The 17,400-nt window shown below is 52.5% G+C and overlaps 5 protein-coding genes across 5 annotated transcripts; 3 read left to right on the top strand and 2 right to left on the bottom strand.

Annotated features, from left to right (window-relative positions):
• Positions 1-5,852, bottom strand: HD553DRAFT_303911 (P-loop containing nucleoside triphosphate hydrolase protein). Its single transcript, XM_046178941.1, has 26 exons — positions 5,351-5,852; positions 4,959-5,124; positions 4,715-4,868; positions 4,531-4,600; positions 4,282-4,435; positions 4,076-4,180; positions 3,868-4,013; positions 3,685-3,796; positions 3,443-3,613; positions 3,257-3,378; positions 2,985-3,192; positions 2,746-2,916; positions 2,587-2,682; positions 2,354-2,531; positions 2,148-2,290; positions 2,013-2,085; positions 1,831-1,955; positions 1,486-1,755; positions 1,222-1,416; positions 1,091-1,160; positions 906-1,036; positions 687-844; positions 476-552; positions 394-402; positions 236-320; positions 1-161 (listed from the first exon to the last, which is right to left on the bottom strand). Exons 1-26 carry the CDS (start codon positions 5,764-5,766, stop codon positions 149-151), a joined length of 3,618 nt encoding a protein of 1,205 aa, XP_046039442.1. The 5' UTR covers positions 5,767-5,852; the 3' UTR covers positions 1-148.
• A 220-nt stretch (positions 5,853-6,072) lies between these two features.
• Positions 6,073-7,837, top strand: HD553DRAFT_303909 (nicotinate-nucleotide pyrophosphorylase). The gene is made up of 6 exons (XM_046178940.1): positions 6,073-6,276; positions 6,364-6,419; positions 6,535-6,681; positions 6,762-7,222; positions 7,310-7,344; positions 7,422-7,837. The coding sequence occupies exons 1-6, from the start codon at positions 6,124-6,126 to the stop codon at positions 7,473-7,475; spliced, it is 906 nt and encodes a 301-aa protein (XP_046039441.1). The 5' UTR covers positions 6,073-6,123; the 3' UTR covers positions 7,476-7,837.
• A 758-nt stretch (positions 7,838-8,595) lies between these two features.
• Positions 8,596-10,591, top strand: HD553DRAFT_291449 (putative RNA helicase; the record flags this gene model as incomplete). The annotated part of the gene is made up of 3 exons (XM_046178371.1): positions 8,596-9,177; positions 9,274-9,594; positions 9,706-10,591. The coding sequence occupies 3 exons, from the start codon at positions 8,596-8,598 to the stop codon at positions 10,492-10,494; spliced, it is 1,692 nt and encodes a 563-aa protein (XP_046039440.1). The 3' UTR covers positions 10,495-10,591.
• An 808-nt stretch (positions 10,592-11,399) lies between these two features.
• HD553DRAFT_321544 (uncharacterized protein) lies at positions 11,400-14,012 on the bottom strand (the record flags this gene model as incomplete). Its single annotated transcript, XM_046181234.1, has 8 exons — positions 11,400-11,440; positions 11,534-11,622; positions 12,223-12,324; positions 12,423-12,516; positions 12,559-12,587; positions 13,452-13,488; positions 13,705-13,727; positions 13,804-14,012. The coding sequence occupies 8 exons, from the start codon at positions 14,010-14,012 to the stop codon at positions 11,400-11,402; spliced, it is 624 nt and encodes a 207-aa protein (XP_046039439.1).
• A 241-nt stretch (positions 14,013-14,253) lies between these two features.
• HD553DRAFT_359911 (uncharacterized protein) lies at positions 14,254-17,368 on the top strand (the record flags this gene model as incomplete). Its single annotated transcript, XM_046183944.1, has 4 exons — positions 14,254-14,431; positions 14,682-14,862; positions 15,124-17,142; positions 17,218-17,368. 4 exons carry the CDS (start codon positions 14,254-14,256, stop codon positions 17,366-17,368), a joined length of 2,529 nt encoding a protein of 842 aa, XP_046039438.1.
• Positions 17,369-17,400: the final 32 nt, after the last annotated feature.

Here is a 17,400-nt window from a genome sequence, read left to right as displayed (position 1 = left end):
TTTGCCGGCGGAATGAAATCCATGAAGCGATACAATGGTGACATGACAGATACTCGGAACCCTAGAGGTACCAAACAGATACAAGGAAAGACGTCATTGATCATGAAAAGATGGCCAGGCAGCATCAGGAAGCGCTCTATGCAATGTCCTACTTGTGGTTGCTGGGTTTACAGGTCCGTTTAGGCTTGGAGCTCGAAGCGCGGGGGGTCGGCCCAGATGAAGTTGGTTGACCTACTCCTGTGCAGCCGCGCGATTTCGCGCGAATCTCGCCAGAATACCGTTGAGATCGCCAAGGCGGTCGCCTTTGCTGGGGTCGGGTACTATGGAGTTGTCAGAATGTGGAGAACGAATGAGTAGGCAGAACAACGGCGGGGAACCTTCTGTTGCACTCACGCCAATCGCCTGCAGCGATGCATGCAGAAAAACAGGGTCAGCTAAGCACCAAACTCGACGTACAGTAGACTGTGCAGCTCACCGTTATTAATGCATAATACCCGCATCTTCTCGTTGTAGTCCAGTCCTGTCAGCAATTTCGGTGTGATTAAGAAGTACCTGATCACAAGACATCGATCAATACGCCGGCTAGCAAATTTCGGTGTGAGACGGCATAACTTACTGGCCTATCGGGAAGAAAGCACCATCGTCAGCAAGACATCTAAAACTGTTCAATCGTTACGGCAATCGTACCTGCAGTACCTCGGCTGGTCGTCTTGACTAGTAGATTATGAACCGCTCGCTCATTCCGCTGATCCATGCCCTGGTTGATCTCATCCACCAACGAGAAAGGTGTCCGTGACAGCTTCATCAAGCTCATGAGGTACATGATCGTGGTAAGCGATCGTTCCTACAAGAGCGGGGTCAGTACCGACCCGGACCGGCTCAGCGAGCAACGAGGATTGACTTACACCTCCGGATTGCCTCTGATGAGACAGGACTTGAAGCTCCTCCTTGTCACGAAACTTGACCAGGATCTCCAGAGCCCAATCTTCATACCGTGGCATCCGCTTCAGACGTACTTGTCCCACGACGTTGACCTCTACCATTGAAAAGTGTTGAGAGATCGTTCACGCGATCAAGCCGAGGTACTCACTGCTGAGAGCATCTTCGAACTTTTCCGATACCGTGTTCACCAGGGTGTCCAAGGCGGGTTCGAATTCGTTCTGCAGTGATTATTGAGTTTAGTCTTTGCGATATGTGCGCGAGACAAGGCTTCTTTCCCACCTTGGCGGTCTCGTGCATCCGATCGTATTTAGCTTTCTTGGCAGATTGAGTAGCTACCAATGCATGCAGTTCATCGTGCTCCTTCTTCTCTCGCTGCAAACGAGCCTCGGCAGCGTTGTCCACCTCCGGTTGTAGAGCGATGTCGCTCTGTGTATCGGCTATCAAGGCCTCGATCTCGGCAACCGTATGATTCATCTGTACGAGACGTGGCACGAACATGATCAACGTCGAGCCTTAAAGAGGCACCATTCGCGCTGATCCTACCTCTTCAAATTCGTCAACAAAGTTCTTATTGTGCTTGTCCTTCAACTCGTTCTGTTCCTCGACGTATTCTGCCTGCAGAGTCCTGGCGTCGTCCCTAACCTTACGCGATATCTCTGTGTACTCGGACACCTTGTCCTTGTATCGTTGTAACCGATCTTGACGGTTCGCCACCATAGGTTCGACTTGCGCCTTGTTCGCTTGGGCCTGTAGGAGTTTCAGGCAGTTTTCAGACATGCCCACAGTCACGTCTCTGAGGTGTTGCAGGTCGGGCTAACAGGAGAGATGTGGTACGATCTCAGTACGCTTTTCCATGGAGGGCTCTTGGTCTAGCAGATCAAGACTTACAGTGCCCTTCATCGCCAACTCGAATCGGTTCTTGACCGAAGACTGGTATTCCTTCTTAAGCTTTTCACGCAATTGCTCAATCGGTGGCAGTTTTTCGAGTCGACTGAGTTCACGCGCAGCGTCGTCTGTGAAAGAAATGCTTATTAGCTACGTTATGAATGTCTATTGCACAGGGAACCGACCTCGGTCTGTCCTGGCTGCTCGAGCACGCTTCTGAACAGCGGCCATCCGATCGATCTCCGCCTGGACACCTGCCTGTAACACGTATGAAGCTCCGTCAGCCGAGATCATGCCACTCCCACATACGGATAACTTACCACGGTGCCTTGCAGCTTCTCCTTCTCCACCAACCGCTTCTTCCGTTCGACCTCGATCTGTGCCACTTGTCTCTCGGCCCTGGCCGACTCTTCTCGGGCCTTTCCAATCTGATTCTCGTAGTTCCGGATGTCCTCAGAATTGACTGTCGGAAGAAGCTAAGTGTAAGTGATGCCATAGATCAGATGAGCGAGCATAACAGACTTGCCTCCCATGCCAAACCACCTAGCCGGTCCGACCGCACTAGTCGTCGATTGCGCGGCTCGACTTCCGTAGTTCGACCTTTTGACTTGTATCGCCGAGAGTACCTGACCTTCGAGATGCACGAATCGGCCTATGCCCAGCTGTGTTGCTCTCTCGATATTCGCTCTTTGTATCGACACGGCCTGTAGCGCTTGCGTTAGCGGTCGTTCCAGTCGAAATAGACGTAAGCCCACTCACCGCCTGGTGCAGGCCGGCCGAACGCAAGTAGGCTTTGACAGCATCTGGCGCCGAGATGAAGTCCATAGCATAACCGTGAAATCCGAGGTCGGCGAGCTGACGGAAGCAAATCAGCACTTTAGTAGTGAATAAGGCGCAAGTGGTATTCCCGCAGCTCACCTGCTGACGTGAGACTGAAGGCTCTTCATCGACGGCATCGAGTTCCTGCTGCGTGACCTGGACGGTAGAAATCCTGACCCGCTTGCGCTCGCGACGAAAAGCAAAGTAATGTTGCTCGTCGTTGAGCCTGTTGAGTGCTCGATAGTCGTTTGGCGTCTGCGCGATGAATGTCTAAGTATTTCGGCATGGACGGAACCTCAGCCACGTTCTTATGTGTCACAGACGTGCTCACGACTCACAAACATGGCGGCTCGTCCGACACAACCCTCGACGACCCGGGTATATTTGGGATCGGTGATATCCACTTCGACAGCAGGTGGGAAATAGACATTCCTCTCGAACTGATCACGATTCTTGTCGATCCAGTCCATGGCGTATCCGAGATCTCCCTGTCGCGATGCAAGTTCTTCGCGTCGTTTACGTTTCACGTCGTTAAGCTGCGCGATACTACGAAAAAATAACATGCATTGAGTGGATTGAACAAGATCTACTGCCAGACACGGATCCTCACCTGTTCTGGAAATGTGTAATCTGCTGGAGTGACCTTCTATTCGCATCTTGAATCTGACCCTTCTTGGCAGTATCGTCCTGGTCCAGGCTATCGAGCTGGTAGATCTGTCTCCGAATCTCCGTCTGACAGTTGACAAAAAGCGTCAGTACGACGTCTTCCACAACTAGACAATATTCGAGGGCTCACACGCTTAGCTTCAGCCTTTCTCGCCTGTTCCGGATCCAACCCCTGCGATTGGTTCAGGGTAGCCTCCGCAGCATCCAGTTTGCTCCTGACAGCTGCTATCTTGGTCTTGCGCTCATCCTCTCCCTTTCTCAGGGATCGCAGCTCTTCCTGGGCGTCTTCAGCCGATTCGCTCTGTATTCCGGACCAGGTCGTCTTAGCTTACAGACCTGCCCATTCCTGGCGGACAAGCAGAGACTGCTTACCTCCTTCTCGATGCTAGCACGCAGATGGTTGATCCTCCGCTCGTGCTGTTTAGCAGTATCCGAATTCGCCTTGAGGGCCGACAAGCCCTTCGATTCCCGATCCTTGATATGCCTTCGTACGCAAAATCAACCGCCTCAGCTCTTTGCTTGGACTAGACCTGACCTGCCAACAGCTCGACTCACGCCTGAAGCTCCATCAACGGTTGCTGCTGCTGCCCCATCTGCTGAAGTTTCGTCTTGGCCGCGGCGACCTTTTTCTTGATCTCCTCAAATTCCTGTTTCTTCTTGTTATATTGCGCATAGAGGCGGTACAAGGTGTACTTGTCCAGCTATCGCAGGTACTTCCAGGTCAATCTCGGGACTAATTCATCGAGCAAAGGTATGTCCTTACCTGCTCTTCGAGCTCTTTCCGCTCGTTGCTCGCCTGAACAATCTCCTCCAACTCTGCAATCTTCTCAGCCAGCTTGTCCAACTGCAACTTGTTCGAATCGAGGTCCTGTATATTACAGAGTTCCACTCATCAGCCTCCGCATCACCGTCCACCTCTTGTCGACTGATAAATCAAGTAGAGGAGTAACCAGAAATGACAAGACTTACCGTGGTGAGCACCGACAACTTTCCATCCGTCTGTACCAGGGCTTCGTGCCACCCCGGCAACCTGACCTCGTTTGCCGCCTGCATGGTCGCCTTCAAAAGCTCTTTCGGGGTCATGGCAGCGAACGAAGCGACCTTGTCTTGCGGCAAGAAGCAGCTGTCGAGAGGGCGTGTAATAAAGCCGCTTCTCGTCAACGTTTCTGCGCAGAAAGTAGGTTGGGCAAGCAGATGGAAAGAGGAATGAAGGCTTACCAGAGGTTGTCCACCTGGATCCCAAGTTTGGAGACGGTATCGCTGACCTGCTGGGCCGTGGCTGATTTACCTGTTCCTCCAACATGTCACCATCCTTCCAAAAATCAGCCTCCGTTCGTCGGTCGATCAAATCTCCCTAGCCCACGTCCCATTGGGTAACCCTAACCATTGTATTCAGACTCACCGTTCAATTCCCAGACGCTCCCCTTGTTCTTCTTGAACGACCTCTTTATCAGCACGTTTCTCCCCTCTTGTTTCCCCTCCAACTCGAGCTCGATGAACGCTTCCGTCTGGTTGGTCATTATAAAGGAAGATACATCGGGCGCTCTTCCTAATACCTGATGATCGTCAACAATGTGACAATGAAGTAGAAAACCACCATTCAAGATCGGCATGAGCGGGAACATGGAGAGCGCCTCTACACTCACCTTCGGCGGAAATCCCAACCCTAAAGCGATCCCACAGACGATCGAACTCTTGCCCGTCCCGTTCGGCCCGATGACGAGGTTCAGATGTGGACCCGGGCTGAACTCGACGTTGTGGTATGTGAGGAAGTTGTGCAGTTTGATTCGGAGGATCGAGCCTGGGACGTAGCTGTCAGATGCCATGGGTGGATGATAGGAGTGTGATAGGATAGATAGGTGTCGTTGACCAGAGGGAACCGGAGTGAAATTCAGGTAGTCCAATGAAGGACGAAGAAAAGTGACGTATATGTAGCGTCCAAGTGAATATATAGGTAGATGACAGATCAGCATAGTACGTCAGGGCATGTAGTCGGTACGCAGGTCGCTCGCGTTTCATCGTGGAAGTATGAGCTTACCCGTTATCGTGCCGTACCAAGTTCTGCATCGGGGCAGCAGGTCGTTGCGTTCGGACCCTCTGACCTTGTTCGACCTCCAGACCTTCTTCATCGTCGACATCGTCTTCCCCCGAAGCATCGTCATCGGCATCTTCATCTTCATCTACATCGTTTCGCGGCTGGACCTTCCCGTTGCCATTGACGTGATTACGATGACCGTTCATCCCTCTCATCCCCGGACGTTCTTCATCCTCTTCCCCATCGCTAGCTACATGCTGCACTCTTCTTCTCTTCGACGATGACTCTCCACGTCCGTTCGCTCTTCCGTTCCCATTCACGTTTCCATCCTCGACATCCGACTCTTGATCGCTCGATCCTGGAGATGCTACGCGTTTCTTGCCTTTGACGTTGCCGTTCGTCGTACCGTTGACCGGCATGGTGGCGGTTGTTGCTTCACACGAGCCAGCGATATATTATATGTGTCTATCACTGGTACTGGTTGTGCTCGAGGATGGTACAGCTATCCGTTGGGGACGGTATGCTTGATATCTTGATGATGCGTGTTGATGATTTCAAGATGATTAGTTTACAAAGTGGTGAAGAGATGACTTGATATCGCATAGAGGATTCGGGAGCTTATGCAATATTACGTCAACCTCCAAAATGCGGGGCTACCAGCAATCACCTCGATTCGATCGACTCCTTGTTGCTTGTAACAACCTTACCACCGGCCACCAGTCAGATATACCCTCTCTTCCTCTCATATCATATAGCTGAAAACACTCTCACCAACCATGTCCACTTCGCCCAACCTAGCTCACCTCCTGCCGCCCTCGTGGAAGACCGACATCGACCGTTGGTACGCCGAAGACACCCCCTCGTTCGACTGGGGCGGTTTGGTCGTGGGCGAAGAAGAGCAGGAAGCGTTCTTGTGGGCAAAGAGTGGGGTGAGCCACACATCACAGGTTGAGGTGGTCTAAAGCAATAGGATCGCTCATAACTGATCCTGCTGGATGTAACGGCAATCTTGATAGGGCATCTTGGCCGGTGTACCTTTCTTCAACGAGATCTTCAAGCGGGTCGATTGCACGTCAGTACCTAGCTCCATCTCGCTAGCCTGTGCATATCGCGAGCTGATAATAATATGAACACTCCTCTTCCATCTGTTCCTCTCTCGCCCTTCTCTCTTTTGAGGGAAAACGCAGCGTCGAATGGCTATACCCCGAAGGCGCCGACCTGCCTTACGACAGCAAGACCAAAGTGGCCATCGTTCGCGGCCCAGCCCGACAACTCTTGCTGGGTGAACGGGTGGGACTGAATATGCTCGCTAGGTGTAGCGGGATCGCTACCATGTAAGTCCCCTTCTTTACTTCCGCCTATAAATGCGGTATGTGCTGACGTGTTCACAACACATGGTATCGCAACACGCTAGCTCTAAACGCTTCTCCACCCTCGCCCGCTCTTCAGGGTGGCAAGGCAAGATCGCCGGGACGCGGAAGACGACCCCCGGCTTCCGGCTCGTCGAAAAGTACGGAATGATGGTCGGTGGCGTAGATCCTCACAGGCACGACCTCTCCAGCATGGTCATGCTCAAGGACAACCACATCTGGGCTTCAGGGTCCATCACCGGGGCCATCCGGACGTGCCGCCGTGCCGCAGGGTTTTCTCTGTTGATCACGATAGAATGTCAATCGTATGAAGAGGCCGCGGAAGCGTTGGATGCGGGTGCGAACATTGTCATGCTGGACAACATGGTCGGGGAAGAACTTCAGGCGAACGCCAAGAAGCTCAAAGAGGTTTACGGGAAGGGTCCGGGTGGAAAGGGCAGGGAGTTTTTGATCGAGAGTAGTGGGGGTGTTGTCGAGGACGGGTTGTTGGCGAGGATCGGACCGGGTGAGTCTGAGAAGAAGTGGTACTCGTTGGCTGTCGATTGACGAGCGATGTGGCTGATGATACCGACCATTTCTTGGTTTGATACAGATATCGATATCCTGTCTACCTCGGCGATCCACCAGGTGAACCCTGCAATCTCCATACGTACGATTACCTGACGAGCTAACCCTTCAATCGGTCATTCATTTGTCGATTGCAGAGCGTCCAGCACGTCGATTTCTCGCTCAAGATCCAGCCCCGGAAGAAGTCTTGATCCTGGATCATCTTCACGACAGGCGCTTTTGGTGGGAACGTAAACGGTTGTAACCGATAGGGAGAACAACAGATAAGTGGAAAACACAAAGACATGCATGAATGCAAGACCGGATCATGGCTATCAACAAGCACGATTGAGACACGGTAGCACCGCTCGCATGTTACTGCTTAGAGACAGGTTTGGATATATACCTCTTGTGTGCCGGTCTCATGCGATTCAAAGCGGGCCCCCTGGCTTCGCTGGGCAACTGGACTACTCGAGCTCAGCGTCTTCCTTGTAAAGCCCTGCTCGGGTCTCCGTTCAGTCTCCTTCGAACCTTGGCTGAATTTTAGCAGCGATATTGATGTCTTGCTCTTTGAGAGGAGTTGTGTGCTGCCTTTGGGGCCTGCGCCAGTAGTTTGGCCGCTGTTTGAATCGATATGTCTGCGAGAGGAGGATGGTTTTCGGTTCTTCGCTTGTCCAAGGCAAGGCTCCCTGTGGCAGGGGAAAGTGCTGCATCCATTCATCGCTACAGATCACGAGACAGATTTTCAAGCGAATCAATGTCTTGGGCAAGGGTATGTAGCTTGGGGTTGATGACAATCAGTTCTGCGACTTTCCAGTGCCGGGTGGCAGATTCGTTATCAGACGATCCTTCAGACTGGTTGAGCTGCGGCATCACCCTCTAATTTGTCATGGGATCATGGGGTACCTTTGACCTGAAACTTGAGATTTCACCAGATCGCCCGGTTTGTCCGCCCAAAAAGTAAACAAAACGACGAGATTTCGAGAGAAGTTCTTCAGATTTCGGTAAACGTACAGACATCGATTCATAGTACCAGCAGGTTATTGCCCATATGTACCCTATGATAACCTAGCTGGACCTCATATCACACAGCCAGAGATGTTGCGATCACTATGTACACGCTGTCGAGCCCCGTCGACCCAGACCTCGACCGTCCGCTGGTTGTCGAGCAGCACGACGCTGGAAAAAGGAGGACCTCGAACTACGCAGAGGAAACCGTTACCCCGTAGTCGACCAGGTGCACCACCATCGAATAACCCGAGAGCGCCTGTTGGGAAGTATGTTTCGAGGTCAGAGACGTATCAAGCTCCAGCGGCACGGGATGGAAGATCGATGCAGGGAACGCAGGGTTGGCGTAAAGACGAGCGGGGCACGGGAGGATCAAAACCCCGGTTCAGCAATCGAGATCGTGCACCGATCGAACCTACTACCAGTCGACGTCTAGCCCGAGACCTTGAGCCTACACATCCTCTCAGGACGAATTTCTCAAAAGGTGCACCGGCTCCCAAACCAATAAAGCTGGACCCGTCGTTCCCTCCCAACCTACAACCTACGCCTTCGGCATTTATAGCCAAATCTCAACCGAAAGAATCTATCCCCTCCCTCCCCTTCTCCGACTACTCCCTGAACCCCGCTCTGAAAGAAGGTCTGGCCAAATTCTTTGCCCCCTCAAATCCCGATCATCTCACCGGTCAACCACAACCACAATCACCTCTTCCTACGCCCATTCAACACCTCTCCCTACAACACTTTCTCGGGAGCAAGAACCGCCCACTGAACAAGAAACCGGGGAGAAAGGAAGTTCATCAGGTCTTGCTCGGCTCGGATACTGGGTCGGGGAAGACTTTGGCTTACCTCCTACCCTTACTGGACGCTCTTAAACGGACGGATAAGGGCATTGTACCCGTTCCCCCTGTTGAGCAGGGCAGTAAACAGGGAGACCTGCCGTACGTCGATTTCTTGGACGATGTTCCTGCCTCCACCAGAGTGACAAGAAATACGAAGTCGGAGACCATCGATGATCCTACGATCCCACGTTCGATCGTCCTCTCCCCCTCACACGAACTCACCCGACAACTCACCCGGACCTTTAAAGCCTTTTCCCACGGTATAAAACTCAGCGTGCAAGGCATGTCTTCGACAGCTAACGGGACCTTGAAACCTGGGGTGACAGACGTCTTGGTAGGGACGGTGAGGAACTTGGAGAGGTTGGTAGATAAGGGCGTGATCGACTTGGGGAAGGTGGAGTGGGTCGTCGTGGACGAGGCGGATGTGCTGTTAGGGCCGGATTTCGAGGGGGAGACGAATAAGATCTTGGATCGGGTTGGGATTGTCAGTTCGGTTCAGAGCGAGGAGATCGAACAGGAGGATGTGCACGAAGAGGAAATGATCGAGCAAGAGCAGGATGAAGGAAAAAAGGCAATTGTGACGACAAAGGACAAGCCCTCTCCCTCGTTGATCCTTACGACAGCGACCATCCCGCCTTCCCTGATCGCTCACCTGAAAACCCACCTTCCGGACTGTCAAAAGCTTCTTTCCCCCACGCTACATCGACTTCCGATCAAGCTCGAGACCCGGTTCGTACCCTGGTCAGGCTCGGGAAACAAGCTAGCCGACGTCGTGCATGAACTCCGAAGGACGTTCGCGGCCGACGCTATGGAACGTCGTCATCTCAACCAGACCACGAATGTCAACCCGAACGTGAATGTCAACGAGGACAAGAGCAAGATCTTGGTCTTTGCCAATTCGCCGAGAAAGGTCAAGGCGCTAGAGAGGATGCTGGAGAACAAGGACGTGCCTGTGCTCGCGATCACTGGCGAGGCGGACGACAGGGCGAGGGGTACCAACGGTAGATTGGACGACTTTTTGCTCCAACCCGGTGGTCGGCCTGCTCCGCCTAGACGAGCGGGTTCGGCAGCAGCGTCGGACAAGGCAGCGAGGGTGTTGATCACCACCTCGTTACTGAGCCGAGGTCTTGATTTTGCACCCTCGGTCAAGCACGTCTTTTTGTTGGACGAGCCGCGGGACATTCTCGATTTCATGCATCGAGCCGGACGGACGGGTCGGGCGGGTAGGGTCGGGCAGGTGACGGTCTTTGGCTCTAGCGGGGGTGGGGGTGGAAAGGGCATGTTTGGCAGGCATGGCGAGGAAGCCAGACGGAAGGGGATGAAGCAGTGGCAGCGCGGGACCAAGCTTGGACAGGAGCTCAAGCAGGTCATGGCGAGGGACTAGACGAGCGGAGTTGGTCTTTCGATTCTGTATATAATACAACGGCGGGGTTGTTGCCTGCCTGACTTGAAGATACCCCCGATACGATCCCAATTCACGCTTGACATCCATATTCTCCTAAACACTCCATCGAGGAAGGCGCACCGACATCGCTGAGTGCAGGCTCTGGATATCTTGACCTCTCCGAATTTGAGCGGTTCAAAAAGATGGTATTGATAAATCTCGCCACGATCCACGGCGACGAGTCGTAAGTAGGCAATGTCTGTGAGATATTCTAGTTGACAGGGTCATTAACAGCAAGATTGAGGTCATCCTACTTGCCGTGGTCCTGAAGTTGTCCGCTGTCGTCGACACAAGCAGACTGTGGTAAGCCACAGTTACCGACGCTAGGCTAGATCCACGTGTTTTCTCTCTAATTCGATCAGATTGGAAGGTAGTTGCGGTAGTCCTCGTAGGCGACAAAGAGATACACGAAGACCATGTGACATCGGCCCATCCGAAATGCGCAAGCCCAAAGCCTGCGGTAATGACTTTGTCCAGGATTGCCGACGACCAAGGTAGAAGAGTCAGACCGGCCATGACGATTGAGCGGGCTTCCAGCTCTTTCCATCATCACATAGTCTAAGCAGCTCATCGGAATCATCCTCTCACGCAATCTCTCTGAGTCGGGTTGTCTGCTACTCCGAGTAAAAACGCTGGTCCACGATCCACTACACTACCTTTTACGACAAGGTATTGACCATGATGCGCGACAAAGAAGCTATCAAACTCTACTTCTGTGTCTTTGACTACCTCAGCGAAAACGACGGCTGTGGCAAAACATAGCAGCAGATACAGAGAAGGGACCAGGCCCAGCAATTCTCGAACGAGGAGATTCGACTTGGACTGTTCATGTTTATTGTTCATGTTTAAACAGGCCAGACCGGCACAGCGACACTATGAGTCTCAGCTGCATCAGCTGCAATAGCATATGGACTGGGCCAAGACTCAACCACAGCTTACAGGCCCGTCACTTTTCGGGCTGGTCATGGTTTAGGCTCACGATATCCTGCGAGGTCTCCCATGACATCATCCGTCATCCAACCCATTTCTACACCTTCCATCCACCCTCGATCGCTCTCTCGCTGACTCCTAGCACGCGCGCAAGAATTGCTGCCGAACGCGTTTCAGATTGGGATTCGCCTTCCTTTGGCTCGCGTGGGCGACATTCGTCCCGCTATCAGGTGGCGTTCTTCGATCGCAAAAAAGAAGGTTGTCTCGGTCGGATCTGTTGTTCTATCGCCGCCTCCTCGTCTTCGCCCTTGAAATTGAGATCTGACTACCCTCGATCGCGTTGATCGGACGGGGGTTAAGGGCAGGGACGAACAAAACAAGGTTCAGAGGCCACGTGGGTCATAAACCTTGATTTAGACTTGTCTCGGTTGATCCGAGCCTGGACCTGACATCAGGGAGGCAGGAGGCGGCAGGAGAAAAAGCGGCGGAGACAAGAAAAGTGGAGGCCGGTGTTTGTTGATGAAACGTTTGCTTTTCGATTCGACCGATAACCCAAGTCTTTCTTGTGTTTTGATCTGACCCGTCCGGGGCCAGGACGATGCAATTGCGCAACTGTGACTTACTGCTGCGTTACTGCGATTGCCAATCCAGACAATGCTGCACCTTGCCCTGTAGCTGCGCTTCGGGAACAAGAGTGCATCCACCTGTCCCTGTCTTGCGCTTCCCTCTGCAACTTACAAGATCACCGACGAGAGAACTACTGGACTGGCCAGTTTCGGCGATCCTAGAGTCGTCAAATGATAACCCCCGTAATCATCGCCTCTTGTCGGACGAATCGGACTGGAAGCAACCGTAATCGATGGTCAACACGTCAGATCTTGCGAAGACTCATCATACATCTCAACGTAGCAACGATAACTTAGAGATCGTAGCCTCACGGCTTCTCAAACAGAACAAGACGCACGGAGATGGGACGGTTTATGAGCCACAAGCCACAAGAGACTGCATCGGTGCGAGCAAGGAGACGAGTGGCTATCGGAAGAGAAGTGAGTGTGCAGCAAGGCCGAGACTGACCGTCATATATGCCGCTGACGACGTCACCCCTGTACCAATAATGTCGTCACCTTTCAGCTTGACCGCATCCAACAATGTTTCTAGATCAATGGATTGTCCATTTCATGTCGACATAACCGAACATCACCTCGCCTACATCAGCCTCACTCCTGCCGCCGTTTCGCTTTCCCAACACAAACGGATCCATCCACGAAACATGCTTACCTACTTCCCCCTACCCTGCCCAATCCTATCTACAACATCCTCCTTCGACTCCATCTTCAGCCTGATCATACATCATCTACCTTCATACTACTCTCGCCCACAACGAACACACAAAAGGGCCATGACTACGACACCCGAATACTCGGGATCAGAAACAGATCTGGTTCTGATATGTATCCCTTTCAAGTACGAAGGCATCAAACGGATCTACAGGATACGGGAAAGAACGGGAGTTGAGACGGGAGATGAGAAGGAAGGATGAGGGCAAGGGGTCCTTTGTCTTTACCGCCGGCTCTGGATCGCTTCAACTTATCCCGGAGATATGGTGATGAGGAAGGCCATTATAATCAGATATTGACGATAGGATCTCAGCATCAGATCGGAAGGTAGACCCGCTTCAGGCCCTCGTCGTCAACCACTTCGTGACTTCTGCTTCGCAAATTCAGCCTGGATACCTGACCGGGACAGTTTCGATCATGAAGTTGACCTCGACCTCGGCCACCAGTATGATTCACCCCTGGATCTCGATCCCCTCGGGACCTTTGTCTTCTGAATTGGGTGATCGATCGACCCCTCCTTTCTCCCCATCCTCCGTCCTTTCACCCTTGGGTCTTCGTACGACGCTCTGAGGGTCGTTACCCCGTTTTACTTCGACCGATGTTACCTCGTCTCGATCGACCTTCACTTACCTCATCTTGGTGTACTGATTTGTTGAGCCGGCCCTACCTGCAATTATCGAAGCGTATGATGTAGATCGAGAAAGAGGATTAACCGCGAAGCATTCTGTAGCACTTCCTGGCTAGGCTGTTAAGTGATGCGTCGACTTTCATGACAACTTGATAGCAGTAGGGTACATATCAGACAACGCTGTACTTGCTCCTGTACATCCATGTGCACCTACCGTTTCCTATACTCCATACCGATACTTCACCTACTAGCTACCGTATAGACCTTTCGATCGCAATCTTTATCATCATAGTCATCTCCATCGTCAGCGTCACTTCGACCTCAATCTAGATTTGCCTTTACAGGTCTCTTCACAATCTCAACCCCCAGTCCCTTTTAGAAAGCAAGCTTGAAGTAGCCAAAACGCCCTTCAATACCGCATCAACCACTACCATGTATCCTGCGCGTTCATACAGCAACTCAACGATCCCGATGTTTTTCGAAAGGAGGGCACTATCATCAGCGGAACCGGAGAGGTCGAAGGGATCTTCAGTAGTATGACCCGCACACACACACAGCCTCATGGTCGGAAGTGTGATGTAACCTGAAACTCCAGAATCCTAAGTCGAGAACAGAGGGAAGAAAGACAGGTCCATCAGCTTTAGCTTTATAGCATCGTGACATGATTGCGATTCGGATAGGAGAACAATCAGGTTTGAGTTCCTCCTTGGAATAATCGATCAAGTGAGACGCGGGATCACAAACATCTCGGAGACGAACACGACGACAAAAAGCAACGACGACATCGACTAACGGAATATCGTGATGCCTTTCCACTGCCCATCACTATCTTCGCAGTACCATCGCCCTCATCATCGTTACGTCGTCCCTAACCTGGACGAAGAAGAGTTGATGTTGAGAGGCAAACATGAAAACGAGGAGGAAAGCAAGCACAGAGCATCGGCGGGCACCAGTGATTCTCGGACAACGGGAGATGCAAATGGTAAGCTTGACCTCGGTAGTTCAGCGCCAGCATCGTTTCGTCTCTATCTTCGTATGTCGTGTCATTCCTCCCTATTGTTTCATCCCGTAAACCACGTCGATGTTTAACGTGTTTCATCGAGTCATCCGACCGAACTCATCAACCGGCACCGGCGAGCCTAGAGGCCGTCGTCCGTCCGAGACGGAGGATAGAACATTTCAGAAAAAGAGGTACCCTCTTCTGGTGGAATCGAATAGAAACAATCGCATAGACTGCTCTGCACCCAAGCGACACATGGCCGAGAGCTGTGGTGAAGGTCATCTTCCTGCGGTCTCTTCCCTGTTGTTCGCTGTTGCCGACCGTGGATGTGTGTCGTCCGACACAGCTTACCACCGGAGTAAGAGGACGGGATATACTCAAGGCGATCAGGAACCATCAGACGGCAGAAGTGGGTAAAGGGAGAGCGCTCAAGGAAAAAAGATGATTCAGTAATTCAGTACATAGCAAGCTGGCAATGGTGATAAGTACGGACAGGAAGATACGTGGCCGTGATCATCAGAGATTAGAGACGATGACGAGTCGACCGCCCAGACGATATATCATCACGATAACATCGTGCATGAACCCGAGGTACGATCTCTCTCAAGAGGAGGTGTACGACATTGTTTCTCTCCCTCTCTCTCGTTATCATTTTGCTTGCGATCATCTTAAAGCAACGCCGAGCTGAACATCACCATTCCATCAATCCTCGTCATCGGTGTTGTCGTCACATTTGCAGGTCATACCGAGATCCTTTCTGGCCGACATTCCAAATTCATCACAACCAAAAGACAACCCCGATCAATAGCTCTGGAGCAGACTTTGACTCCGTATAGCCAGGACCAGAAGGTACAATCAAGCGTTTCACCGAGTCGAACTCGCTCATCGGCGCTGGTTTGTGGATCGGAGTCGCAATTCGGGGTCGAGGAAGAACGAGAGACTGCACGGTCATCTTCTACTGCCCCTGTGTGGTACAACGATACGACAGATATAGCTCCCATAGCTACATCTCGACCAGTACGATCTCCGCTTGAACTCGAAAGAGCGACTTTCACCCGCATCTCCGGCTCTTCAAAGGTCGATCACAAGACTCTCGACCTCCCACTCGGAGCCGGACCTCCTTTGATCAACAAATCTATCGCCATGTGTGATATGACTTCGAGTCAACAACAAGGACTCGACGAGGTTGAAAAGACGGGTATGAAGGAGGAGAATCAAAAGAAGGAGGAGAACGAAAAGGAGCAAAATGAAGAGGAAAAGGAGGAGCGGAAAGGTATAGATACCGAGATGGTTTCGTCTAGGCAGGCGCTAGGAGGGTCGACATCGATGCTGCCAGACGCCAGTGAGGCGAATTCGAGGACGACGAAAATGGTCGGACTCGCCTCCGGATCGAAGAATACAGGCACAGGTATACACACGAGTACGAGTTTACAAGATGATGCTGTGTCTCCAAGCTCGGGCAAAGAGAGGGAACAGGTCACGAGCATGGAAGTAGATGGGGATCAAAATGAGGACGAGCAGAGATTAAGATGGAGTCCTACGCTGCCAATTCATGCGTTGACCTGCGATGATCAGATGGAAGGCAGACAAATGATGAACATGGAGGATCCGAGGATGAAACTGGCGGACGATGAGGGAAGTCAAGAGGTGAAGGAAATTGAGGATACAAAACGGGACACGGCATTGGCAGATAATATGGGAGTCGGCTCGCGGAGGCAGGAGGTCGAAGCACGATCGCACGAGGAAAAGATACCGCTCGTCCCGCCTCCACAGGGGAGCATGCTGGCAAAGCTTCTCCGACCTGAAACGCGACCCGCTCAGCCCCCAATATTAAACACGGCCGCAAATACGGTTTCTTCATCATCGACGCCCTCGGCATCTACTTTAACAACATCGCTGCCAACATCAACGACCTCGCCGCCTCGTCCATTCCTCCCACTCCAGCCCGCGGGATCCCTCTTCGAACGTCGAATCTTGCCTCCTCCCCGAGCGCCACACGCGCCACCGTTCGAGCGAAGAGCTACCGTCGGATCCGACCTCCTAAGTGATACACGTCGAGACCCATGGGACCTCTTGAACGTAACTCGGCCACTTTGTCAACCACCAGGGGCATTGTTCGGGAACTATGAGATCGCGCCTTTGACACCCGGAAACGGGGAAATGATGCCTATGGACCTCGACCCAGGAGCTTCTACGGGTTCGTGGGATCGACCTAGACCGACGAGCTCCCCCGGACCCAGAGGCGGGCCCGTCCAGAGGGAACCTCATCGTCGCCGTGGTTCAGTCCATCTACCAGGGCTATCGAACTCGAACCCGGCCAGGCCTTACGGCTCGTTGTCGAATTTGGCAGACACAAGGACTCTAGGTGATCATCGTCGTCGATCGAGTGCGGAGCAGAGGGTACACGCGTTCTCGCCGTATCGCGGTGCTGGAGCAGGGGCGGCGGTTGGAGCTAGGTCGAGAGCCCTCACAGGCTCACGGCAAACTATGAGCCCCGGCAGCGAGATGGAAGATCCGTTCCAACAGGTCGGTCTCCCAGTTGCCGGCCCCAATGGACACAGGCCGAGCGTGTTGGAGAGCCGATTGCCAGGTGGTTCAGAGGAAACGGACGAGCCGGGGCGACGACCGAACCTTGCTGGCAAGTCGGTCAAATCGACAAGGATGGGAATGGCATGCATTATATGCCGCAAAAGGTAATCCTCATGATTGGAGAACCAGTGTGGAACAGAAGGCTGGAGCTGACTTCTTTACGTGTTTCTTTTCCCTAGAAAAATCAAGTGTTCGGGCGATCAACCGTGCGAAGAGTGCGCCCGTCACGATCGGGTCTGTCAGTACAGGCCGATCCCGGTGGAAGAATCTAGAGCAGAGAGGGAACGTAGGAGTCGGAGAGCGAGGAGATCATCAGAACGAGAGGTGTAAGAAGAAAAGGGGTACCGGTAGGATACCGGGTA

Source organism: Filobasidium floriforme (assembly GCF_021052385.1).
Source record: "Filobasidium floriforme strain CBS 6241 chromosome Unknown HD553scaffold_2, whole genome shotgun sequence".
Taxonomy (NCBI): Eukaryota; Fungi; Basidiomycota; class Tremellomycetes; order Filobasidiales; family Filobasidiaceae; genus Filobasidium; species Filobasidium floriforme.
Note: the sequence above shows the minus strand (reverse complement) of the source record. Positions and strands in the feature narration are given on the sequence as shown.